General features: G+C 41.1%; 1 protein-coding gene across 1 annotated transcript in view; it reads left to right on the top strand.

Moving 5' to 3' along the window:
- Nucleotides 1-19237, top strand: part of LOC124606258 (ATP-dependent translocase ABCB1-like) — an 86290-nt gene extending 67053 nt beyond the window's left edge. The window contains exons 14-19 of the mRNA XM_047138235.1: nucleotides 93-334; nucleotides 2874-3033; nucleotides 6833-7027; nucleotides 8225-8431; nucleotides 12717-12863; nucleotides 18519-19237. Coding sequence (XP_046994191.1) covers nucleotides 93-334; nucleotides 2874-3033; nucleotides 6833-7027; nucleotides 8225-8431; nucleotides 12717-12863; nucleotides 18519-18719 — 1152 coding nt within the window. The 3' untranslated portion in view covers nucleotides 18720-19237. The remainder of the gene's footprint in view (nucleotides 1-92; nucleotides 335-2873; nucleotides 3034-6832; nucleotides 7028-8224; nucleotides 8432-12716; nucleotides 12864-18518) is intronic.
- The last annotated feature ends 7652 nt before the right edge of the window (nucleotides 19238-26889 follow it).

Raw genomic sequence — 26889 nt, 5'->3', positions numbered from 1 at the left:
ACCCCTCAGGGAATCGACCCATCAGTGCCACACGGATACTTTCCTGTGTACTGTGCACTGTGTAGGCAGAGGCATGATGACGCTTGTGGCAGGTGGCGGTGGAGTCGGTGGGCAACATCCGCACGGTGCTGGGTCTGGGCCGCGAGCGGCAGTTCCTCGCGCAGTACATGGCGGAGCTGCAGCCCGCGCTCGACGTGTCCAAGCGCCGCGTCCACGTGCGCGCCCTGACGTACGCGCTGTCGCGGAGCGTCGGCTTCTTCGCGTACGCCGCGGCCATGAGGCTCGGCGGATCGCTCATCGCGTCGGAAGGCCTGCCCTACGAGAACGTTTACAAGTGAGTACCACCCTGCGAAACTGAGACTGCTAGGGACTGTAAATGCCTTGTCGTTAATCACTGTGCAGGTCCTGTACAGGAAGCAGACTGTTTCTACACTGATATTGCGCTTCCTACGCGAAACCTATGTGGATCTATGTTCACTATAGCTCAGACAACTATCAACAGAGAAAATAGTAAATGGAGTTTGCGTGATAGCTACTTAAGAGATTTACATACTTTGTAGGGTGTAGTTGACAGACTCTTACACATGCGAGTGTAGCCGAGTCGGCTCAGTGCTTCCCCCACTACTGTGGAGTTTGCGTGAAAGTTACTTAAAAGTCTTACATACTTCGTAAGGTGTAGTCGACAGACTCTTACTCAGGCGAGCGTAGCCGAGTCTGCTCAGTGCTCCGGCTTACCCCACTACTACTCTATTCCGAGCAGATGTATGAGTGAGACAGCGCTATACTGAATACTTCACACATGGGAAACTTAGGAAGACGTGTTTGCAACTCAGTACGATTATTTCTAGAAGCGAAAATTGCATCATTCTTTTATAAGCAGAGTTGTATCAGGTATGTTTATATTCAGCTTTTTATTTTTCTGGCGAAGGAATACCTTTTTATCACTCGATTAAAGAAGCACGCAGAAGCGCCGCAACACAAAGTGGCATGGACACGACTAATGTCTGAGATTGTGCTGAATGGAACTGACACCATGAATCCTACAGAGCTGTCCATAAATCGGTAACCGTACGAGGTGGTAGAGATCTGTTCTGAACAGCACGTTGCAAGGCATCCCAGATATGCTCAACAATGTTCATTTCTGGGGAGTTTGGTGGCCAACGGAAGTGTTTAAACTCAGAAGTCAGAAGAGTGTTCCTGGAGCCACTCTGTAGCCATTCTGGACGTCTAGGGTATCATATTATCCTGCTGGAATTGCCCAAGTCCATCGGAATGCACAATGGACATGAATGGATGCAGGTGATCAGACAGGGTACTTACGTACGTGTCACTTTTCAGAGTCGTATCTAGACATATCAGGAGTCCCATATCACTCCAGCTGCACACAACCCACATAATTACAGAGCCTCCACCAGCTGTAACATTACCCTGTTGACATGCAGCCTCCATGGATTCATGAGGTTGTCTCCATACGCGTACACGTTCATCCGCTCGATACAATTTGAAACGATACTCATCCGACCAGACATCATGTTTCCAGTCATCAACAGCCCATTGTCGCCAGGCGAGGTGTAAAGCTTTTTGTAGTGCAGTCATCAAGGGTACACGAGTGAGCCTTCGGCTACGAAAGCCCATACTGATGAAGTTTCGTTGAATGGTTCGCACGCTGACACTTGTTGATGGCCCAGCATTGAAATATGCAGCAATTTGCGGAAGGGTTGCACTTCTGTCACGTTGAAAGATTCTCTTCAGTCGTCGTTCATCCCGTTCTTTCAAGATCTTTTTCTGGCCTCAGCGATGTCGGAGATTTGATGTTTTACCAGATTCCTGATAGTCACGGTACACTCGTGAAATGGTCGTACCGGAAAATCCCCACTTCATCGCTACCTCTGAGATGCTCTGTCCCACCACTTGTGCACCGACTATAACACCATGTTCAAACTCACTTAAACCTTTATAACTTGCCATTGTAGCAGCACTAACCGATCTAGACCTGCGCCAGACACTTGTTGTCTTATATAGGTGTTGCCGAGCGCAGCGCCGTATTTTGCCTGTTTTTGCATGTCTATATTTGAATATGAATGCCTATACCACTTTCTTTGGCGCTTCAGTGTATAAACATTTAGAGGATCATGCTGTTTGTCTGTTTAATTGTCTATTCCAAGTATCGCAAGCATTGACTTGAATTACACTCGTTTTCAATCAAAATAATGTTTGAGACCTCATATTTTGGAGAAGGTAGTGATGTTATAATCTTTTGGAATATGTATTCGCCACGCGGGATTAGCCGAGCGGTCTAAGGTGCTACAGTCATGGACCGTGCGGCTGATCCCGGCGGAGGTTCGAATCCTCCCTCGGGCATGGGTGTATGTGGATGTCTTAGGATAATTTAGGTTAAGCAGTGTGTAAGCTTAGGGACTGATGACCTTAGCAGTTAAGTCCCATAAGATTCCACACACATTTTTTGAATATGTATTCGCGAATTTTTGGAATCCAATCGCAATCTACTTGCCTTGGTGAAAAGATACAACGTCGGTCTAATGTTGATTACTACTTACGCACTTGTTATCTACATGTATTTTATCTCTCAGCTGACCCGCTGATATGGTAATCTGTAGTTCAGTCGTGAAGATAAGACACATGTTGCTACTGAGCAAAATGAAACTATTGCTTGCGAAATCTCGGTTGTCATAATTATCAGTTAGCTTGACGTTTGATAAAGAAGGCTACGGCCATGTTTGATATGGTGTGTGCAAAACTGCAATTATTTCAGTTCTTAGGTATTGAAAAATTCGTCAGATGTGTGCACGTTAACTGTTTAAATCTAGGGAGCCTCTCTGATCTGTGACCTGATTCGATTTTTATTTCCACAGAGTGTCAAACGCTCTCATCATGGGTACAAACATTGTATCGAACATCCTTTCCTTCGCGCCTAACTTCCAGAAGGGCATAGACGCCGCTTCTAACGCATTCCACCTCTTCAAGAGACAGCCTAGAGTTCTCGATGCCCCTGACGCTCTGGAAGACAAGTGGGTGAGTATGGGAAACACCTGTAGTTGGCGTTCCGCCCACTCCTCACCAGAAAATTTGTTCTAAGACAACCATAAAATAATTTGTTACTGCTGAACGTTGATTAGCTATGAAATTATTAATGGAATTTTTTTAAAATTATTGAATTGGATTGTGTGTGTGTGTGTGAGTGCGTGTGTGTGTGTGTGTGTGAGTGTAATTCACGTCGATAATAGATATATTAAATAAATACAACTAATCCCTCACTCATTTGTAAGCTCTCTAGTTTCCTGTCATTCTCTCCCATAACCTCTCATATAGTTCCACGAGGCTGACTGGACACCGTGTTAGACCTTCTCTGGCCATAAAAATTAGGGATGAACACCACGAATCGATCATAGGACTTCTACGTCAATAGAAAGCGAAAATAACAACTAAGTACAATGGCGGTTAACTCACATATGTACTGAGTTTTTAATATTGCGCTTCTCTTATAGTGACCCTCATCTGACTGATACACGAACGAAACTGTGGAATATCTTTTAGCTGTCGTGTTTTAATCGGAATTTGCTTCAAGGTTATGACAAATTTCCGAATGCAGGTCCGATATTGCCTTAAATACACTGTCTAAAAAAAATGAAGCATCCAGAAGGGGAGTGTGAAACGAAATATATCTTCATGGCCTGAGAGGGTATATCTGTTATTGCACTGATTACAAAATCCAGTCAAATTTGCAAAGAACTTGGCAGTATGAGCCCACTTATCAATAGGACAGCGCACGCCCTATGGCCTAAACGCATAGACTCATTCGTTTAGGAAGTGTGTCAAAGAACCGTTGTATCCTCGCTTGAGGCAAGATGGAACTTTATTGTTTTAACTGATCCTTGATATCTTGGCACTGGGACGGAGTTGATCTTCGAGCTGGTACCACCCATGTTCCATCGAGAACAGATATGGGGATCTTGCTGGCCACGAGAATACCTCAAAATACGCAGGTCATAGAGACACATGCCATTTGTGGACGAGAATTGTCCTGTTGGAAAGTGATCCACCGGTACTGTCACTTGAGAGGAAATACACGAGGACGCAGAATGTCCGTGACGCACCGTTGTGTCGTCAGAGACCCTTCAGTCACTACTAGCCGTAACCTGAAGTCATACCCGATGACTTCCCACACTATGACGCCACGAGTAGCACCTCTGTGCCTCTCCAAAACACTGGAAGAATGGGACCTCTACCAGGACGCCGCCATACTCCATGACGATGGTCATCCGGGGTTGGAACCCAATGTAACGCGATTAATCAGCAGTCCGTGCTTCCCGGTAAACGTACCACTGCAAAGGCAGCCGTTTGTGTTGTGGTGTCAACAACAGCCTAATCATGGGACAGTAGTTCCCTAGTCCGGTTGCTGCTCGTCTCTGACCAATAGTGGAGGAGGACACAGAATGTTGCAGGAAGTCCACTGCTCGTTCTATGGTGGCAGGCGCAGATGTAAAGGGTTACGATGTGCCTGGTGTCCGATACGGCAGATCCACCATCTTTATGAGTACATGTGGTTGACTGTAACGTTGACGACAAGTATCCCTGCTCTCACGTTCCTTTGCAGTTCAACATTAAGCCACTGTCGAATGCTGTACAAATTTAGATCTTGTACATTTGACAGCTGGCCAAATGGAGACCCACAATGAAACCCCTTTCTAACTGTCACGTGGTAATATCGGTCTCACACAAGTACGCGGCATCTCAGTGTTCTTCACAGTGATTACTCGACATTTAAGTCTCGTTACATCTCATATTTACCACACAATTCCGAGTAACACCACTAAACACAAGCAACACTGATGAATTCTGGTAACGGTACTAGCTCTCACAGAGAACTGCAACTACAATCCCCTCCCGCCGGAGGTTCGAGTCCTCCCTCGGGCGTGCGTGTGTGTGTGTTGTTCGTAGCCTAAGTTAGTTTAAGTAGTGTGTAAGTCTAGGGACCGATGACCTCAACAGTTTGGTCCCTTAGGAATTCACACACATTGGAACATTTTTTGCAACTACAATCATTTACGTATCCACTGGTATGTATACATACGAAATTGCATTGGCAAGCGAGCATGTCTTCTAACGCTTCACTTTTTGCGTAAACAGTGCATTCTACTTAGAAGGCATGTGAGGCTGTACGAGTACGAATCTCATGGTTGAGATATCGTAAAGTTCTTGATCTTTACAATCACACTCCCGGACTGGATATAGGGGCTACATATTATTATTGATGCCTGCCGAACTACTGAACAGTATGTGTGTTTATACAGTATATGGGGACATTCCAATGAAAACGAGACAGATGGAAAATCATAAGTAAACTGCCTATTATTTCAGAAGTAATCGCTATAATTGTTTAATACATTTATGCTACCCTGAGACGAGGCGGTCAAAGCATTTATGGAAAAATGTTTGCGGTTGACTACGGAATCATGATTGCATCCATGTGTGTTCCTCTTCTCCCGAAGCAAATGAACGGCTATGAATGTTTTTCTTTGTGGCTCCACAAATATGGAATCCACATCGTTAGAGTGCAGAGCTGTATGGAAGCTTTGTTCAGTACTGTATGGAAGCTGTGTTAGCAGCAAAACTTCTACAGCGTAGTCGAAACAACCTACCAACAGAATGCCCGACCACATGTTGCCAAGGCTGGTTCGCCTATGCTTGGGACTCCTTATACACCATCCACACAGTCCCGATCTCTCGCCATGCGATTTCCTCATTTTTTGAGCCCTGAAGAAAGACGTTCTTTGCTGTAGATTTGCTTCGGACGAGGGAGTGCCTGCCTGCGTGCAATGAATTAGGATTCAGCCTTGTAGGTACACTTCATAGCTGGCCAAGCATGCCACAGTACTCTCTCTCTCTCTCTCTCTCTCTCTCTCTCTCTCCCCCCCCCCCCTCCCCCTTTCTATCACACCGCCCTGACTCACGCTGGCTGCTAATGCCACGCAGCAGTGCTGCTCAGTCGCTGCTGGAGTACTGATTACAGTTCCTGTTTGACTGTCCCTGTTAAGTAGTATCGTCTAGAATAATATTTTGGACCGCTCTATCAGATGGGGACGTAAAATTACGCTTTAAAAATCCTTCTTCTGTAGACAACAGCCAACATTTTTGCATGTAGGCGTTAACCGTCTTGTCTCACAATGGATTAAATATATTAACAGTTATGGCGATAACGTTTGAAATAATGCATAGTTTACTTACCTTTCGTCCGTCCGTCTCGTTTTCATTTGAGTGCCACTTATACATACCGAGCGTCTGTACTGTCACCAGGTGCATTTTCCCTGGTATTTCGGTAGATATTTGCAGTTCTGTTTTTGCAATGTGTCACTGGAGTCGTCACAAGAAAATACTGCTCATCACGTCTTACATGCGACGACCAGCATTGACGGAAAGCATAGGTTTGTTTCCCATTATAAACAAAATGATTTTTAAAGCGGGATTTTACGTCCCCATCAGACAGAGCTGTCAAAAATATTATTCTAGTGCGATACTTGTTAATAGGAACAGTAAAACAGTAACTATTATAACCAGCACTCCAGCAGCGACTGAGCTGCACTGCTGCATGGCACTAGCAGTCGGCGTGAGTCAGGGCGTGGTAGAGAGAGAGAGAGAGAGAGAGAGAGAGAGAGAGAGAGAGAGAGATAGGGGCAAGGGGCGTCAGAGAGAGTACCTTGGTTTGCTTGGCCAGCTACGAGTTGTATCTGCAAGGCTGAATCTCAGTTCACTCGCTTAGCATGCTGAGGCTAGGAGTTTCACTGCTACATCAGTGACTTTACTGTCTCCACAGGAGAGCCACGGCGATGTGCGCTACTCTGGAGTCGAGTTCGCGTACCCCACGCGAGTTGCCAGCCTGGTGCTCAAGGGCCTAGACTTGGAGGTGCAGCCAGGCCAGACAGTGGCACTGGTGGGGCCCTCTGGTTGCGGCAAGTCCACCTGCATACAGCTGCTCGAGAGGTTCTACGACCCTATATCTGGCATTGTGGTGAGTATTCTGTCATCTGACACTTCAGTTAGGAAACTGAGATATTTTTTTTGTCTTAGGAGCATTTTATTAAACATATACCAAATGAGACTTTTCCAGTCTTTCTTGTTCATTCCACATTCTTACAACGTTCTTCGATCTTTCACTAACATTCGAGCCACTTACTTCCCTCTTTTAACATACCCTTATGTTTTATGTTTCTCAATACCTCTGGAGTTACCTAATATAAGCTGCTACTTATGTTTTCTTACAAAGATATCTAAATATGTCTTTATTTAACATCGTGTGTCATTACCGGTAAGTCTCCTGAGAGAATGGGTTGCGTCATACGTATTTTCTTTTTTTCTCGCTTGAAATCTTCCATTTCAACTTTCTAACGTCCTGAAGCATGTAAAGATGCGATATTTATGGGGGTTATTTCATAAATACTGTACAGGGCAGGATGGTGTAACATGAAAAAATCTACGTAAGTTGCAGATCACTGCTCGAAGAAGAAGCGAGTGATTTATTTTATCCATAGGCGCTTCAGTCTGGAACCGTGTGACCGCTACGGTCGCAGGTTCGAATCGTGCCTCGGGCATGGATGTGTGTGACGTCCTTAGGTTAGTTAGGTTTAAGTAATTCTAGGTTCTAGGGGACTGATGACCCCAGATGTTGAGTCCCATAGTGCTCAGAGCCACTTGAACCATTTGGTCCTCTGTTTTACGTAACGCGAAATAAAAAATGAGCTTGCCCAAGGTCTCTATTATTGGGACAATTGGAGAACAAAACTCGCACGTTAAAATTGAACCTATATCGTGTCAAAAGCCCAACGAAAGTCGAAAGTGCTTTAAATCAAGTTTGGGGCGAGTTGACGACCTCTCTCGCAAAGTGTCGACTATTCCAGTGGGGAGGAGAAACAAAGTATTTTACTGTCAGGTATCAAGATCTGTAAATGGAAATTGTCAGTAAAATAAAGCATTGTTAATTGACCATCATATGCCGTCCCAGTTCCACGATAGTCTCCAGTAGGTGTATCTCGGAAACTAACGAGCAGAGAACACACTTCGTATAATGTCTTTTCTTTTTCAGAATGGTCCGATACAAACCGCTACATCCTTTTTGTATTGTGTCGCTATATCATTGGATGTTTTAGATTTCAATATAAATGCGGCAAAAGTAAAGTTCTTCTCTAATTAGAATGAACTTTTTCAATAGTCACTGGACGGCCGAGACGTGTCAAAGGTCAAGATGGCGAACTTGCGGGAGCAAATGGGTCTTGTGTCCCAAGAACCAGTGCTGTTCGACAGGACCATTGCAGAGAACATCGCATATGGCGACAACTCCAGGGAGGTGACCATGGTCGAAATCATTGAAGCTGCCAAAAAATCCAACATCCACAACTTCATCGCTTCTCTGCCCCAGGTATGTAACACGGGCTGCCATGTTAATATTTATTCCTGACCAGTGTAATGCTATCATGTCTTGGGTGTAGTTTATAGTCTTTACATTGCAGGCGATTTTGCGTTTAGTGGCTTCAGATTTGCTCGTCTGTTCTCATTGTTTAATGTTGATAATTAGGAGCCTCAAAAGTTACATAGACCTGTGTAGGAGAAGTCGCAGTGTTTTCTAAGCCCAATCGATTTCGGAATTGAGTTTCTGTTGCTCGAAAACGATGTCATTTGATCATATAGTTTAAAATGAAGAAGTCGTAGCGCTGAGTGAGAATTAGTACTGAGGTCAGTAAATTAAAAATGTCGTCTGAGAATAATGGTGAGCAAGGAGCGTAGTGAACACATGCAACTCATAAAATTAGTCAGGTTAACCGGAATAATGAACTTAAGTAACTCAAGAACAGTGCTAACGTCAACACTGACTTACTTAATACACTGACTGATCCGGTAAGCATACTTAGAATCTGAAATTGAGTGAATGAGTTCAACAATATGGAAACTGTTGTGTGACCTGCGGACTAAAATAAAGGGTTAAAAGACAGAATTAAGTTTCTTTTCAGAATTTCTAGATCATGACAACGGGAGAATAATGATGCAGGTGGGAAATTCTGTTATAAGATGTGGTGCAATTGCACACTCAGGTGTTAGAATAACCTAAATTTTTGTTAGAATAACCGTTTCAGTCAATTTGTATAACATGCTTGAAATACTCGGTCGGTACTTGGAAGAGTATCCACAAGGTAAAAATTGATTCCCACAGCGTTAATGTTTCATAATAATGCGTAACGTTAAAACTATGTGTTTCATTTATTAATGATACGTGTAAGGTTGCCTCACATTCGTATGCTGATGCCTGGGAGGCGACGGGAATGGGTACGCAGGGAAGGGGAGGGAATGAAGGGAAATGTTATTAATTAGCGCCAGATTTTGATACGTCATGAGCCAGACGTAATAATGATGCAGGAATCATACATATCGAGATTTATCCAGTTACTTTTGAGTGTGGAGTACGTATGAACCGCAGTCCACATGACTGTATCTCCTGTATTTTATAGTACACATTCACTCATGGGTACGTGTTGAACGTCTCCACAAATGAGTTTACCGTCCATTAAATGTTGTTTATGAGCACGATGTTACCGAATATTCCATCAACTAGCAGTATTCTCTTCGGTAAAAACTTAGCAGAGATACAATTTCGATATTGTGAAACCGAAGATACAAGTGGAGTGTTAGAGTTTTCTTCGATTTTTTAGTGTTTGCTTTGTAATTGGAAAACGTTAACGACTTGAATAAAAGCCTTTTAGAGATTTAGGCCGCCGAAACAAAACGACTATAAATCCGACGTTTCGAACGTCTTCGTAGTCTTCGTCCTCAGAGAAACTCTAAAAACGACTGCTGCCTATATTTTTTGTTGTTTAAAAATGACGCGGCATAATGTCTAACAGGATTTTATTCGAACGGGCACTGGCCGTGCAAACCTTATTTCTGCACTGACAGACCTTACGTGTTTACCGGTTGTTGTGGCATCTGCGACATGCTTTCTACGCACTCATCATTCTTTTTACTGCTCTAACAAGCTGCCAGTTGTTTGTCCTACTCCTTACACTTTATCTTCTTATACAAGCCAGACTCGATGTCATCAGTAATCCGTACTACATACTCCACTTTTCATCATTCTCTGTATATTTTTCTTGTGTAGAATTCTGAGCTTTCGTAAATTTGACAAGTTTGGTTGTCTTACTCAACGTTTCAATTGTCCACGGACGTTAATTTTTGTCCTACTATTACCAAAAAAAAGGATTGAATCTTGTAATATTTCTGTAGCGAATTTTTTGAATGGGAGCTCGGTGCCTCAACTGATTTACTCGAACTGATATTTCATAAGAACTACCGATAAATTTTCTTTATGAGAAGCAATAGGTAGCAGTCACTACGGCGTAATGTTTCGCTGTTCACATCTGAACAAAAACACTTTGCCGACAGTTACTAGAAATGGCATGCTTTAAAAAATAAATCCTTAAATAGGCTACTAAAGAAATATTTACTTTTCCGTAAACACAAACTCTTTAACTGCCAAGACAGTCAAGCCTTAAGCTCCGAAAATGCACTTCAGCCGATACAGATAACGTGTGATGTGTACAGTTTAATCAAAGAACGGCTTTGCTTTTGAAACAAATATGGCAGTTTATTCCAACAACTGGATGGTAGCTATACGGATTATGTCAAAATGATAATGGAAACTTGGATATATATCAAATCGCTTTACATTTCTACGGGAGCGGTGGCGCACCAGACGTCGGCATTATCTATGGCTATATAATATAATGATCACGTACGCTGACCAATCACAGACCGTCTTTGTGCTATAAAAGACTACCGTCACAGCAGCCCCAACAGCTGCTTCTTAAAAAGACGATGTTGGTGATCGTCGAAAGCGTGAGGGTTCGTCCAGAGTAACGCGTCAAGAAAACCGGTAATTTTTTTTCACAAGAATGTCATCGCAAGAAACTTTGTTTTCACATTAAAGACGTGCATGCAAGAAACCTCATCGAAAATATGGAGCCCAAAGTCTACCGCCACATCTACATCTATACTCCGCGAGCCACCTTACGGTGTGTGGCGGAGGGTACTTATTGTACCACTGTCTGATCCCCCCTTCCCTGTTCCATTCACGAATTGTGCGTGGGAAGAACGACTGCTTGTAAGTCTCCGTATTTGCTCTAATTTCTCGGATCTTTTCGTTGTGATCATTACGCGAGATATATGTGGGCGGTAGTAATATGTTGCCCATCTCTTCCCGGAATGTGCTCTCTCGTAATTTCGATAATAAACCTCTCCGTATTGCGTAACGCCTTTCTTGAAGTGTCCGCCACTGGAGCTTGTTCAGCATCTCCGTAACGCTCTCGCGCTGACTAAATGTCCCCATGACGAATCGCGCTGCTTTTCGCTGGATCATGTCTATCTCTTCTATTAATCCAACCTGGTAAGGGTCCCATACTGATGAGTAATACTCAAGAATCGGACGAACAAGCGTTTTGTAAGCTACTTCTCTCGTCGATGAGTCACATTTTCTTAGAATTCTTCCTATGAATCTCAGCCTGGCGCCTGCTTTTCCCACTATTTGTTTTATGTGATCATTCCACTTCAGATCGCTCCGGATAGTAACTCCTAAGTATTTTACGGTCGTTACCGCTTCCAATGATTTACCACCTATGGCATAATCGTACTGGAATGGATTTCTGCCCCTATGTATGCGCATTATATTACATTTATCTACGTTTAGGGCTAAACTAGGTCGACTTAAAACCTTGGGAACTATGAAACGAGTTTTGGCAGCAAACACACAGCATGAGAAGAGGTTTGGACTACGCCAGAAATCTTCGACAAGGGCTTAGCTGTTACGCGTTCTGCGTCATTGGAAGCAGGCCTTTTGGAAAAATTCCTGCAATTCTGTTGTTTCTTGTTAATAAGATACCGCAGTAGTGTCTCATGCTTGTTTCTGTGTTCCCCTTACGTTACATTAAAAGTTGTTAAATTTTCGACTCTCCACTGTTATGGAATCTGACAGCTTTCACTGCGTGATGAAGATGGTAATCAAATGTCCTTCGGACATTGCATACTACATGTATGAAGGACATTGCATAGTACACCGTAAAACACAGACACTGCATAATAGTATACATACCTAGACAGGCAGCTACAATAATAAAGAAGTCTTTCACTCTGCGAGACTAAAAGTTGGGGTTGTTTTGGGGGAAGAGACCAAACTGCGAGGTCATCGGTCTCATCAGGTTAGGGAAGGAAGGGGAAGGAAGTCGGCCGTGCCCTTTCAAAGGAACCATCCCGGCATTTGCCTGGATCGATTTAGGGAAATCACGGAAAACCTAAATCAGGATTGCCGGACGCGGGATTGAACCGTCGTCCTCACGAATGCGAGTCCAGTGTGATAACCACTGCGCCACCTCGCTCGGTGCGAGACTCAGAGCAACTGTGCAAGAGTAGGACGTGGGCACACGGTGACATATGGGGGGCATACTCGGATAGCCGAAGTGGTTACGGAGATCGATCGCGTAAAGCAGGAAATCCGGGTTCGAGTCTGGGTCCGGCACAAATTTTCATACGTCATGTATTCACAATTGGGAATTTTGTTCTTCTGTCTCTAAGGAACATTGGTGTAGTTTTGGAACATCAGGTTTGATGCCATATTAATGCATAACAATTTCATGAACAATTGTTTAAATTTCCGCTTGCAGGGCTACGACACACGTATGGGAGAGAAGGGCATGCAGCTGTCTGGAGGGCAGAAGCAGCGCGTGGCCATTGCGAGGGCGCTCGTCCGGGACCCTAAGATACTGCTGCTCGACGAGGCTACATCTGCACTCGATGCCGAGAGTGAGAAGGTAAACTAATCTTATTAGAATTATTGTGTAGTGTTTATTGCAGTCACTGTGGGAACGACGTACAGTCAGAATGCTCCTCTATTAATGATACAAATTTCTACGCATTTCTCTTTACTCTTTTGCACTTACTTGCTCCATTACGAAATTGGGAAATCAGTGGCTTCGTTTCTTTAAGTCCTCAATGTGCCTTATCTCTAGTAAACTCAACATATTCAATATTTGTTTTACATACTGTTACCTGTAATATTTTAATGCCCATTCAAGTCGTGCTTTCTGTTGGTACTTCCAGTACCCAATTAAATATTCTCCATAGCTTACCAAACATACTTTGCCTATTTTTTTTTCTAGCATCCTTTCATTTCGTCTTTTGTCTGACAACGTTATTTGTAATCCCTGCATCACCACATTTCAAATTCTACTAACCGAGCGAGGTGGCGCAGTGGTTAGACACTGGACTCGCATTCGGGAGGACGACGGTTCAATCCCGCGTCCGGCCATCCTGATTTAGGTTTTCCGTGATTTCCCTAAATCGCTCCAGGCAAATGCCGGGATGGTTCCTTTCAAAGGGCACGGCCGACTTCCTTCCCCGTCCTTCCCTCATCCGATGAGACCGATGACCTCGCTGTCTGGTCTCCTTCCCCAAACCAACCAACCAACCAACCAAATTCTACTTAGTTTATTCCTCTTCACTTTACATTCTGTTCCTGATGAACCGTTTCTCCTGATAGCCTCCTTCCCATCGTTTAGACCATGTAAAGTAGCATTGCTCTTACGTTGTAAAACTCTTGTACTTCCTCTGTCAGTTCTTATTATGTTTTGCGCTAGCATTCATCAAATTCATTTTTATCACGATAGTTCATGACAATACGGGCGCTTCGACTAGTCAAAAACCAGAGATATTTTGATAAGTAAACCCTGCATTTCGTCCTATGAAAATGAAAGGGGGGTGGAGATTGTAGTGGTTGGAGGAAGGGGAGTTGCCTATAGAAATAGCGTTGGTTTTTGGTGAGTTTTTGAATTATTCAAATATTGCACATGCCCACAAAAGTTCTCATTGTCTTTGTGTAATTATCTCCAACCAAATGAAGTTCTTAATAAGTAGTCCATTCGGTACCTTCCTCACTTCCAGTTTCGTGCTTCACTGACACAGTGGAGCTACATATCAACTGGTCTTCCAGTGCAACATAATTGGTCTTGGCTGGTGTAACTGATAGCTATAATGTAAATTACTTTCACTTAAAGGAACCGAGCTACTTGGTTCCAGGAATGGGAGAACTAAGAAACGGTCACTCGCAATTGTAGCTTTAAATCTGAAAGAATACTGCGTGCTCTTGACCTACATGTTGCAAACAAGTAACCCGGTAGAAGTGAAAAAAAAAAAAAAAGAAATGGATGCATTGGAGCACTGCAGGATTTAAGCCCCCACTGCTTAGAGGAGCTGGCGATGGTTATGCATCGGAACCTCTAAACCTTCATCTGACATACAAGTTAATCATAAATCAAGAGGAGCTTAATAACAACCACCAATAGATGGCAGTATAATAGAAAAGTACAGACAGTTCAGCAGCGGTAGGATTCGAACGGCCATATGCTTATCTAGAGGAAGCCAAACGTGCTCTATGTCTTTGACAGACAAGGAGATGAAACTGGCCACTCACTCCATGTGGGGAGCTGGATAACATTAACGCATGTCGACACTGAAGATCTGAACAGTCACTCTTCCGTGTTGCGCATCAGCTCTAAGCTGAGGAAGCGAGAAATACATGTTTGTTGACAGTTTACGTGTTCTGGTATGCATCGATAGAGGATTCGAACTGTTCTCAGGAACGAGTCGAAATTCATTTAAAAAGTAAAAGTAATATTCCAAAGTACTAATGGCATATTATATACACACATGAGTGTTAGGTCTTCAAGGGCCAATAAAAGGAAAAAACAAAGGCATTCTTGGCTCCTTCAATTTATACATTACCTTATCAAAAATATCTGGACAGTTATTAGTTGACATAGGGTGTACCCTTGACTCGCCTTTTTGACTGCTTCAACTTTGTATGGACACTTTCACTGAGGTTCTTATATGAAAAATCCTGGCAGATTAAAACTGTGTGCTTTACTTCCGCCGGGACTTCATCTTCAACCTTCCAAACTTTTCATAATTCTCCTGTGAAACCTGCAGGACTAGCACTCCTTGAAGAAAGGATATTGCAGAAAGATGGCTTAGCCACACCTTGGGCGAATGAAATTTTCGCTCTGCAGCGGCGTGTGCGTTTATCTACCAGGAAGTTTCATATCAGCACACACTCCACAGTAGAGCAAAATTTCCTCAAGAGCCGAAATGAGAGACGATAGTGATGCTGAACACTGATGTCTGATGCCAAGTCATCGCACCATCTCATCCTACTGTTTTCCATTCCAGGATTGCTATTGTTCACAAGCCAAGCCCTCTTAGATGTTTATTTATGATATGGCACATTGTAGTGCTGATACAGTCACCGAGTGTGAACAGTTCTTCTGCTGTATGCAGTATGCAATGCTGTTAAATGTGTTGGAAATCCTTTCACATTTAGCGTTTTTGTAGTCTCAAAAAATGGCTCTGAGCACTATGGGACTTAACATCTGAGGTCATCAGTCCCCTAGAACTTAGAACTACTTAAACCTAACTAACCTAAGGACATCACACACATCCATGCCAAAGGAAGGATTAGAACCGGCGATCGTAGCAGTCGCGCGGTTCCGGACTGAAGCGCCTAGAACCGCTCGGTCACCAAGGCCGGCTGTGGTCTAAAACTCCTACACAACGTGACATCATCTCCTCTGTATTTCTGTTGGCCCTACACATAATGGCAGGTAAAGTTCTCCAGGCATTTGCGACACCCAAACCCTTCCACAGGATTGCCACAGGGTATAGCGTGATTCATCACGGCAAATCACTCCTTTCCAGTCATCCGCTGTCCAGTGCTTTCGCTCTATACAACACCCCAAGCTTCACTTAGCACTGACTACGGAAATGTGTGGCTTTTGAGGAGCTGCAGCATTGTGTCCCGTTCTGTGTAATTCCCTACACATACTCATTGTGCTAGCTGGACTATTGATAGCACTTAGGAATGCATGCGTTATTCCTTCCTCTAATTCTATTGACTGCATTGGCCACAGTCAGTGCCTGTCAGTACATGGGGTCTGGCTAGACTTGGTTTAGCTGTTGTTAGTTAGTTATATGTTCCACAGTACATCTGAACGATTCTTTTATCGAAATGACGTGGAATGAGTAAGTTTACAGGATATGTAGAATGAAGGCTTTCACGACCGGGTGACATGGCTGTTGATATACTTTCCGGGATGTGAGATCGTGGTCCAAGAACTTTTCTGCTCCTTAAGTTTCGTCCAGGACTGCGCTGGACTTCCTCAGAGGCGCTGCTCCGCTGAGTCTTGCCGACTGACTTTACATACTTTACAGGATATGTATACATGATTAGTGTCAACATTATTGAACTCATTATTATTTGAGTCCTACACATGCAGCTACACTTAAAAACTAATTTTTCTGCTGGCTATCAGGTCTTACGTACAAATTTGTCAATGGAACACAGGGAGTCGTTCAGGAGGAATGATTTTAATTTAGACTTAAAACTTGCATCGCTTGATGTCAGGTGTCCTATATTATTGGGCAAAAGATAAAAAGCTGTATATTGAATTTCTCTCTCAGCCACTGTCAGCTTTAATAACAGGTAACAATGGTCATTTTTCTCTCTAGTGTTAAAGGTATGGATATCATTGTTCTTCTCAAATCATCATTGTTCATCTCAAATTGTGATAGACTATTCATGACGAATTTCATTAGTGAATATTGTGACCGTGTAGTTAAAATGCCAAGCTTCTTGAAGAGTTGCCTACATGATGTCTGTGGGTGAACACCATACATTATTCTCACTGTTCACTTTTGTGTCATCAGTACTCTCCTTCTAAGTGATGAGGTACCCGAGAAAATTTTTCCATAAGATATTATTTTGTGAGAATATGCAAAATATGTAAAGAGGTTGGTTTGTTTGTTAGCAATATTTTCAATTGTATGAAGATTAAAAGTAGCTGGACCTAACTGTTTGAGAAACTCAGTAATATGCTTTTTTCCAGTTAAAGTTTTCATCAATATGTACACCCAGAAATTTGGAACATGTATCATCCTTACTGATTCTTAGTCATGTACTGCATCAATCGTAGTTTCGACTCAGTTTGTTACACAGAACTGAATATTATGTGTTTTTTCAAAATTTAGGGAGAGACAATTTTCTGAAAATTACTTCATAATTCTTTGTAAAATATCATTAACCATCTCTTCTGTCACTTTGTGTCTAATGATATTTATTATAACAGTAGTTCTGTCTGCAAAAAAGTACCAATTCTACTTATTTAATATTAAGTGGAAGGTCATTCACATATATAAGGAATAGAAGTGGGCCCAAAATTGAACACTGTGGGACTCCCTTCGCGAACTGTCACCAGTCCCTATAATTTTCTATGCTTCAGACATTGCTTGAATTATTCAGCACCCACTTTTGCAATCTGTTTGCTAAGTATGGTACAAACAATCTCTACAAAAAACCATCCTGCCAGTGAAACTAAATTTCTTCTAGAGTGTGACATAATCTGTGCAATCAAATGTCGTAGAAAGATTACAAAAATACCAACTGGTGATATATTATTATTTAAGGTTTGTACTATTTAATAAGTGAATGTATAAGCAGCATTCTCTGTGGAGCAACGTTTCTGGAATGCGAACTGTGATATGCTAAGTAAATTGCTTCGTGATAAAATCAATGGCTGTCTTTCTTTTAACTTTTCTGACATTCTCCGTCGAACCTATCTGATGCTCACCCCACACTGCAGAAAACGACATACAAGCGTATAGTACACCTGTTGTGTTTTCTCAGTGTTGTGTCAACAAATGTAGTCTTTGGTTTCTTTTATCCACAAAATTACCTATGTGGTCGTTACAACTTAAGTTATTCGTAACTGTAATCCCTAAGTATTTAGTTAAATATGAAGTCTTTAGATTTGTGTGATTTGTCGAGAAATCGAAATTTAGCGGATATCTTTTAGTATTTTTTTGGAGGTCTCCACACTTTTCATTATCTAGAGTTAATTGTCACGTAGCGCACCGTACAGATATCTTGTCTAAATCGTTTTGTAATTTGTTTCGATCATCTGATGACTTTATAATACGGTAAATGACTGCATAATCTACAAAAAACGTAAGATTGTCTCCTAAATTGTTTATGAAGATCAGGAACAGCAGAGGGCCTAAAACACATCCGTGAGGAACGCCAGATGTTACTTCTGTTTTACTTGATGACGTCTCGTCAATTAGTAGTGCATGTTCGATGTCGCTGAGCTCTCTGACCAACCCATATTGCTGTTATTGCTTCTCTACTTACAATATCATCACTCACCGACTCATTTTATTCTGGAGGGTCCGTCTACGATGACAACTTGTGGTCAACTCTGCATCACATGAGGGTGTCCAGATACTTTTGCACAGATAGTATATGTAACATTTTAGAGGAGCGACAGTGTACAAAGTTCACGTTACTTGTGTTACACCTTCCACAGCTATTTTTGTTTCTGTGTATGTGACTGACATATGGCGATGACCTTTTGGGACAGGTAGTTCAGGAGGCGCTGGACAAGGCGAAGGAGGGGCGCACGTGCATCACGATCGCTCACCGGCTGACGACCATCCAGGACGCAGACGTCATCTGCGTCATCAACGACGGCCGCGTCGCAGAACGAGGCCGACACACTGAGCTGCTGGAGCGACGCGGCCTCTACTACAAGCTGCAAAGCCTGCAGGCGGGCCACCGGTAGTCGTCCAGGAGGGCGCTGGCCTCAGAGTTGTCCCCGATACTGGAGGCTGACTCGGTCGGTGGGTGCGAGGAGACCACCTCTGCAAACGCCGCGAGCTGGGGAACACAGACTTTTACTCAGCATTTCAGCAGATGCAGATACTCGATGCAGACACACTTTTCGATGTACCTGATTTAGTCGTAGTGCCCTCGTGTCGTTGTCTCAATTCTAAAGGTCAGACCGTATTTAAATCTGTTACACTCCTGTGGGACAATGGTTGGTCTACAGGAGACTATACTGACACAGTGATAAATACTTTATCTTCGATCATTATTTCGTATTGTGCACTCTTCCATTATAATTTCTGCCTCCATTTGTAGTTGTTCTCAAGTGTCTCGAAAATGATAACAGTTTTGATTCGTCAGACATAAATACAGTCTATGCTAGGCGCAAAGTAGAGTAACTTGACGGAAAAATAATTTTTTTGTAAGAATAACATTGTTAGTAGACTCATTCGTCCCAATGATTTTTTTAAAATTATGTTTATGTGCTTTTCGTTTCTCTGCAGTTCTTGTCTAATATTTATTTATTTAAAAATATTTATCTATTTATTTGTAAAAAAAATAAGAAAATTACATCAAGTTTTATAATAAGGTTTTTCGTTACTATTTTATATCCTTCAATGTCCTTTTTATTCGTCATTACACTTTCAGTCAATACAAATTATAAGAATGGACTTACGTATGCGTGTATATGTGTGTGATGCATGTTCCCCATCTCCTAAGTCGCTGGACCGATTTCAACAAAACTTGGTGTACATATACCTTAATGTCAGTCAACAGTCTCTTGGAGGGGGGGGGGGGGGGGGGGGAGGGGGACGGGTAAGAACCACCTAATTATCAAAGTGGTGGGGATGGGAGTAAAAAACAAGCGTGAATTCCCAGACTTCATTCACCCAGTAGTTCAGAATTAGACGCTTAGACACTTGCAACAGACTTTACACATAATTTCAAACCTTCAAGAATTTTTTTCTCGCTGGCAACCGCTACAAGATGATAAAATGAAAAATTTTTATTGCTCAGTAATCTTCCGCTGTTCGAGAAATCAAAATACCTCAGGGAGGTAAGCACAAAGAGAATGTAGGTGCAAAATTATGTCACTGTTCGACACATATATCAGGAGATATGACGTCATAAATGATTGGCTGCGTGAAAACCAGTCACATCATGCATGACGTCTAAGTTTATTACTTTTTTGCTACTAATTCTGTTTGCAATAAATATATCAGACAATATTCACATATGCCGCTGAATGTACGTATAACATTATATTACCGTACTCTATATATACGTCAGTAGATATGACGTCATAAACATAGACATACGTAGAAATCTGCCACATTGTGCATGATGTTTAAATTTATTATTTCCTTGCTTCTACTTCTATTCGCAAAATATTTCTCTGACTGTTTCACATATGCCACTGAATGTACTTGCAAAATAATATTAATGTACGACATACAATACAGGAGACATGAAGTCATAAACACTAAGCGTAAGGACAGAAGCTGCGTGGTACAGGCGTAGACGAACAGTTATTAATAAATACTCGGACAATGACGGGTCTCTCCGCGAGTATCACGTCATTATTTAGTGGTAACTAAACACAAAGGTACTCCAGGACTTGCTGCTTTTTAGACCGCAGTCTACAAGTCTTCATAAAACAGGAATTTCAGTAGATAGAGCTTAGTAGATCATTTTAGCAGACAATTAAGATATTCAGATAACAACAAAATGTATTTAAAGACTGAAACGTCCCCTTAGAAAAATTATACATGACTGTGCTTAAACTGACACACAATATTTTTAGCGCAACGCAATCCGACTTGCAATAATCTCTACAAAAGAATGGCCCTGACTAACAATAACCTATACCTTTCATGAATCACTTACCTCACAAAAATCTTCATTACTCAAACTACTGCAATACAGCGAGCGCCAATACTGCCAGCTAAATAAAAGATTCTAACTACTGAAGGCGCTAACTACTGATAGGCATAGTTAGCAAACGAAAGATTTTGATAGAGAACAAACAATGTATTTACCTTAAGAGTGTTCAAAAGTCATAACATATATATCAGTTCATGACATCAAGTCTTACAAATTTACTGTCTCTGATGGACACACGTCCAGATCATCCGCTCTCAAAATTCTGCCATCTCTCTCCCCACATCCACCACTGCTGGTGGCTCACCTCCAACTGCGCAACGCTACGCGCTGTTAACAGCCAACTGCCCAACACTACAACAGCAAATTCCAACAATGCAAACCAGCCACAGACTGCATACAGCACAGTCAGTGATTTTCATATAGAGCGCTACATGGCGTTACCAACATAAAAACCTAAACAGCCTACTTACAAGACACATTATGGCTTTCTGAAACTGATAATTGATGTGAAATGCCCAAGGAATATAAAGAAAATTTCTATATTCTAATAGGTATATATTATATAGTTGGTGATAATAACGGATCTTGTAATTCAGCACCTATGTCTCAGTGTCCATGTGGAATAACGTCATTTTTGCATTAAATACAGGTATAGCAATGAAAAAGTCAAGAAATTCTTCAGTAACGTAAAGAGGTGACTGCATGAGAAGCACAGTACAAATCGTACATAAGGCATGCCAACTTCGAACGCTTTACCTGAGACGTTAGAAAATTCCATAATATCTACCATTCTTTGAGTTTTACCGTTGCTGAAACCTGTATACATTCATCACTGTTTACTACCTTTCTTCCTTACTTACCTGCTTTTTGCGCGCCAGACATATGTTATCCATGTGTATTCTACTGTCTACATGGAAAATATTTGAGTCGTTACTTAAATGGGGCTGCCAATTAAACAATGTAGATTATTCAATCCATTTTGAAAATCTACTTTGATGCTTTTCTGAAGGCTGTTTCTATTTTGATATGCAGCCAGTCGTCACTTTATGATGGTATCATCTATGGAGAGTATCCTCACAACATAAATGTCAGTGGCCGAGCGGTTCTAGGCGCTACAGTCTGGAACCGCGCGACCGATACGGTCGCAAGTTCGAATCCTGCCTCGGGCATGGATGTGTGTGATGTCCTTAGGTTAGTTAGGTTTAAGTAGTTCTAAGTTCTAGGGGACTGATGACCTCAGAAGTTAAGTCCCATAGTGCTCAGAGCCATTTTGAACCATAAATGTCAGTACAGCCTGAATGAGAAAGGCTATACTTGCAAATGTGAGACTGTTAACTGAAGTAATAGGGATAGGAAATTCGATGTCAAGTATAAGTTCCAGGCTAAACGTGAAATAATCGTTTGCAAATAAGACTTCATACTCACAAAACACCGGGTATGAAGGCCACTCGAAAGACTTCAGACGATCTGAATTTGATTTTATAACCAATGACGACCATTCTAGGGTCACCAATAGCCTCTATTTGTGATTGTAGAAAAAACATTGTGTTTTTGAGACGGTATGATCAGTCTTCGCAAACATAGGTGCACCAAATTGCAAAACAGAAATTTTACAAATACATAGCATATGTTGATTATTTATTTCTCAAATATTACATAGATTATAAAGATCCACCTTATGGTGGGGAGGAGGTTGAACAATATATCGAAACTTTGTACAATTTTGTTGTGAAAATAGCAATAGAAGCTAACAGCATGTTACAAATACTGGAATATGTGACCATCTTGTTCAAGTTTTGGTGATAGAAAATGTATCTCAGAACAATAAAACCCTTGGACAGACTTCTTGGAATAAACTGTGATTAATATAAACAGAATAAAACCAAAGAGACGAAGATTAACTCATTTGAGACAATAATTACCTGTCAAAAGCAAAAATTGAGTACACTTAAATGTAACAGGAATAAAGAGTGTAAGACGATTGTTTACCGTTATTGTACTTAAAGTGGGCGCTGCACTTCATACCACGAGCATAAGCTAAGTGTGTGCGATCTGAAATCAGATATGATTGTGGGACTTTTATGTTTCTCCCTGTCGAAGAACCGTCTCCCATTATCTACATCACTATTAATTATGTCTGTGTATGTGACAGTTATTCTAACAGTAAAGAAATAAATAGTATTTTGACACAGACACAAATTACTGACAGAGCATGGAGGAAGAACTTTCTATAACTACAAGTCTGGAGAACAGAATCATATGGATGTGAAATGTGAAGAGTGAGAAACACCAGGACATTTGGAAGCATTGCAATGATTTCTGTTAAAAGCATCATATTATCGTTTGAGTGCAGAAATTATTTATTTTAAGTTTTGCAACTTCGGCCTTAAGGATATTATCAAGTAGTACACTGCAAAAGACTGTGCTTCCACACGTGTCGCACTTATAAATCCTTCAACATTTTACACGTCAACATCGTATCTGAGTCTTTTAACAATATTAACATCCTTAACGCAAATCAAATAAACCAATGTTTTTTGTACACTTTAATGTCTTAAAACAGGCAGACGTTAAAAATTAAATTACAAGCAAAGTACAGTATGTTGCAGAATTAAAATATAATAAGTTGATAAGATATCTTTGGATATTCTGATGCAAGGAAATATTATTATTATTATTATTATTATTATTATTAAGCATCAGTTTGAGAAGGGGAAGCAACATATACTTGCGTGGCTCCCTTTCCCGTTCAGAAAGTGCCGCGTACCATTGTGGAACAGTGAGACTTTGTGCGAGCGATGTGCGGTTGGAGAAATAAAGTTTGCTAAGAAATTTCCGGGAGTTATTCACACTGAAAATTTACCTAAGGGCCAGTTTAAAACTGAGTTTGAAGAATATTACAAGGATTGAAATATAAGTAGTATGTTAACTTCGGCCTCGAGTGTTCTGTCCACACAATGACACGTCGGACACGGATGGCTCTGTAAAATGCTTGGCACACAGAAATTAAATGATTAAGCAAACACAAATTTAGAATAATTGACACTATAATCACGAACTTGGACTTAATGTACATATAACGTGTTTACATTTACGTCAGTGACAATGACAGAGCTTGAATGATTTGAAAAGTTTAGAAATCACGTAGCAATGTCCATTCATTAACCACTTTGCGTTTCTGACACGTGCTAGTCCCACATTCAACAAAATGACAGTATTTATCTGTAAGATTTAACAAATTACAAGTCTAATAATGACGCCTATGTAATGGTGCGTCCGTACTATACAGGAGATAAAAAGAGAGTGATATCGTCCTGCAGTGGACAATGGGTTGCATGCTTGTTTTTTTGTTTTTTAATATTCAAATGTCTTCAGAGTCTGTCTTTAATATCGATGTTTTTACATGCGCATTGAATTGGTCTATAGTTTCGTAAGGGCGTCAGTGGCGCTGGATTCACTTCTCCTTGTAAATCGTCGAAATACATCAATAGAATGCGTAGTTAAATATTATTCACTTGCAAATAAATGGTTCTTGGCCTCTTTCATTACTCAAACCAGTGTTTTATGTGACGAAATGTGGCGGTGTGAAAATACAACATCTCATCGCCTCCCGCGTGGAGAACGAGAACTCCTACTGGATTCTCGTGATCCACACACAATTCCACAGATGATGTAGTTGCACGCAGTATATGCATTCATGTAAATTGTCAAACTCACACTCTTAAATTAATTAACATAACGTATACATCATAATATTAGTAATATTTTTCAAATAAGTGCATAGAAGTGTTTATGCCTTAAAATTAAAGTCCATTGTTTTCGCACTATTATGCTTCTGTCCCCTGTGGTCGGTGCCACGGTCATTTGTGATCGTCTGTCAATGGACAGGCGGTAACCTACATTCCTTGAAAAAATAACTGTACAACACATTGATCTAGCTTTCATATTCTTAAATTTCTAAATTCAATCCTGCTGAAAAGAGAGAAACTTATAATCTAACATGAAAATCAAAGATAGATGGCTTATACACTAATCATTGTCTGTACAATTTTACGATGTTTTAGTTAGTTTCAGGGGTTTTGTCTCTTTAGAAGAGTTTTTTTATGTGTGAAGTGCACGGCATTTGCTTATCGCTTAAATTTGCACTAATAAACTTCCATGTTGCACACGAACACAAAACATGTACGTTAAGTCCAAGTTCGTAATTATAGTGTCAATTATTCTGAATTTGTGTTTGCTTAATCATTTATTTTCTGTGTGCCAAGTATTTTACAGAGCCATCCGTGTCCGACGCGTCATTGTGCGGACAGAACAGTCGAGGCCGACGTTAACATACTACTTATATTTCAATCGTTGTAATATTCTTCAAACTCAGTTTTAAACTGGTCCTTAGGTATATTTTCAGTGCGAATGAGGTCCGGGAATTTCTTAGCAAACTTTACTTCTCCAACCGCACATCGCTCGCACAAAGCCTCACTGTTCCACAATGGTACGCGGCACTTTCTAAACGGGAAATGGAGCCACGCAAGTATATGTTGCTTCCCCTCCTCAATCTGATGCTTAATAATAATAACAATAATAATAGTAATATTTCCTTACATCAGAATATCTTTGAAGAACCACATTTCAGAAGGAATGCTCCTTCGAGTTTAAAAATCCCTTGGCATTTACATCACTACACAATAATTCCTCCTCTAGTTGGTGAACACTTATTAGAAAATCAACCGTGGATGCATTGAAGCAACCATCCCACTATGTGCTTGCATTGGTTTATAGAAACCGTCAAGAAGCTATGTATCATTCTCACTACTGAATTGAGTGCACTGCTTTAATCATTACACGATTTCACCAGACAAGTGCTTACAAAGACATCGACAATGGTACGTGTTCTTGTAAATTGCGATAGTCTACTCTCTTTTAATAACAGTATTTCAGATAGGTAGAAAATTCTGAGATCTACTTGCATAACACAGTGTGACTAGAGGTACATATTTGTAGCAAACTTAAATCCTACAGTTTCAAAGAGACTTGGAGCAGACAAAAAGGGACAACCTGACATAAATACATTCAATGATTGACACGTTCTTATGTGCTCCGTTTTTACAAAAGAGCGTATGAGTTATTACGATGCCCCTGCTCTCAGAGCGGTGAAGCATGTTCTTGTTGTGCGTTCACTGGTCAGTCACAGACATGTATTCACGTAATATAATCCTACTATAATTTTCCTTTAACATTTCACATACAATAAATGAAAAGCACCAGTTTGTTGTTCTACCAAGAACCGACGGAAGATTCAGTTAATATGGTTTCACATACATGTTACAGCAGTAATCAGTATCATTAAAGAAACAAATAATACCATCACGAACGCAATGGAAGCAGTCAAATTATGTTGATATCAACGGAAGTATACTTTCTAGTGCGTTTCAATGGCAATCAAATTAAACAAACATTTATCTCATCCATAATTCTGTTATTTGCAAGTAAGCACCCCAAACTCCGACTCATTTTTCAGATACCAGTGCATAAAACAGCTTCAAACGTCTGATTTCTTTAGTATTGAGTTAATGTGTTAAACATCTGGCATTAAGCGAGTAAGCATGAAAAAATATAGAAAAGGTTGGAAATTACATTTATAATTTATAGGAAATCGCTAAGTGATTTCATTATCAAACTTCTGATGTGTAAACTGTGGGTAATTTACGCTCTGTCTTAAGCAAAATTTTAGTTTTTCACACATCTCAGTGTTTATGACGTTATATCTCCTTAACTATATATGAGATAATTTTGAAGATACGTTCACAGGCACATGTGGACATCGTCTGCCAAGTGTTTTGCGAATAGAATTGTTACAGTAGTAACAAATTAAAAGTCATGATGCCTAAGCTATTCTATATGAACAGCGACTATATAGTAATTGTTTTTAGACTAAAATTTTCACTCTGCGGCGGAGTGTGCGCTGATATGAAACTTCCTGGCAGATTGAAACTGTGTGCCGGACCGAGACTCGAACTCGAGACCTTTGCGTTTCGCGGGCAAAGGTCCCGAGCTCGAGTCTCGATCCGGCACAGTGAAATGATGTGCGAATTTGGTTGGAAGTAGTAAGTGCTGTAAGTCTCAAATACTGGGTGAATATAGTGCTGGTAATTTACACACTGTGAGAGAGGGCTAGTAGAAATCCTTGGGTAACAGAAGATATATTTAATTTAATTGATGAAAGGAGAAAATATAAAAATGCAGTA

This window comes from Schistocerca americana, chromosome 3, assembly GCF_021461395.2.
Source record: "Schistocerca americana isolate TAMUIC-IGC-003095 chromosome 3, iqSchAmer2.1, whole genome shotgun sequence".
In the NCBI taxonomy this organism is placed as follows: domain Eukaryota; kingdom Metazoa; phylum Arthropoda; class Insecta; order Orthoptera; family Acrididae; genus Schistocerca; species Schistocerca americana.
This window is presented reverse-complemented; position numbering and strand designations above follow the sequence as displayed.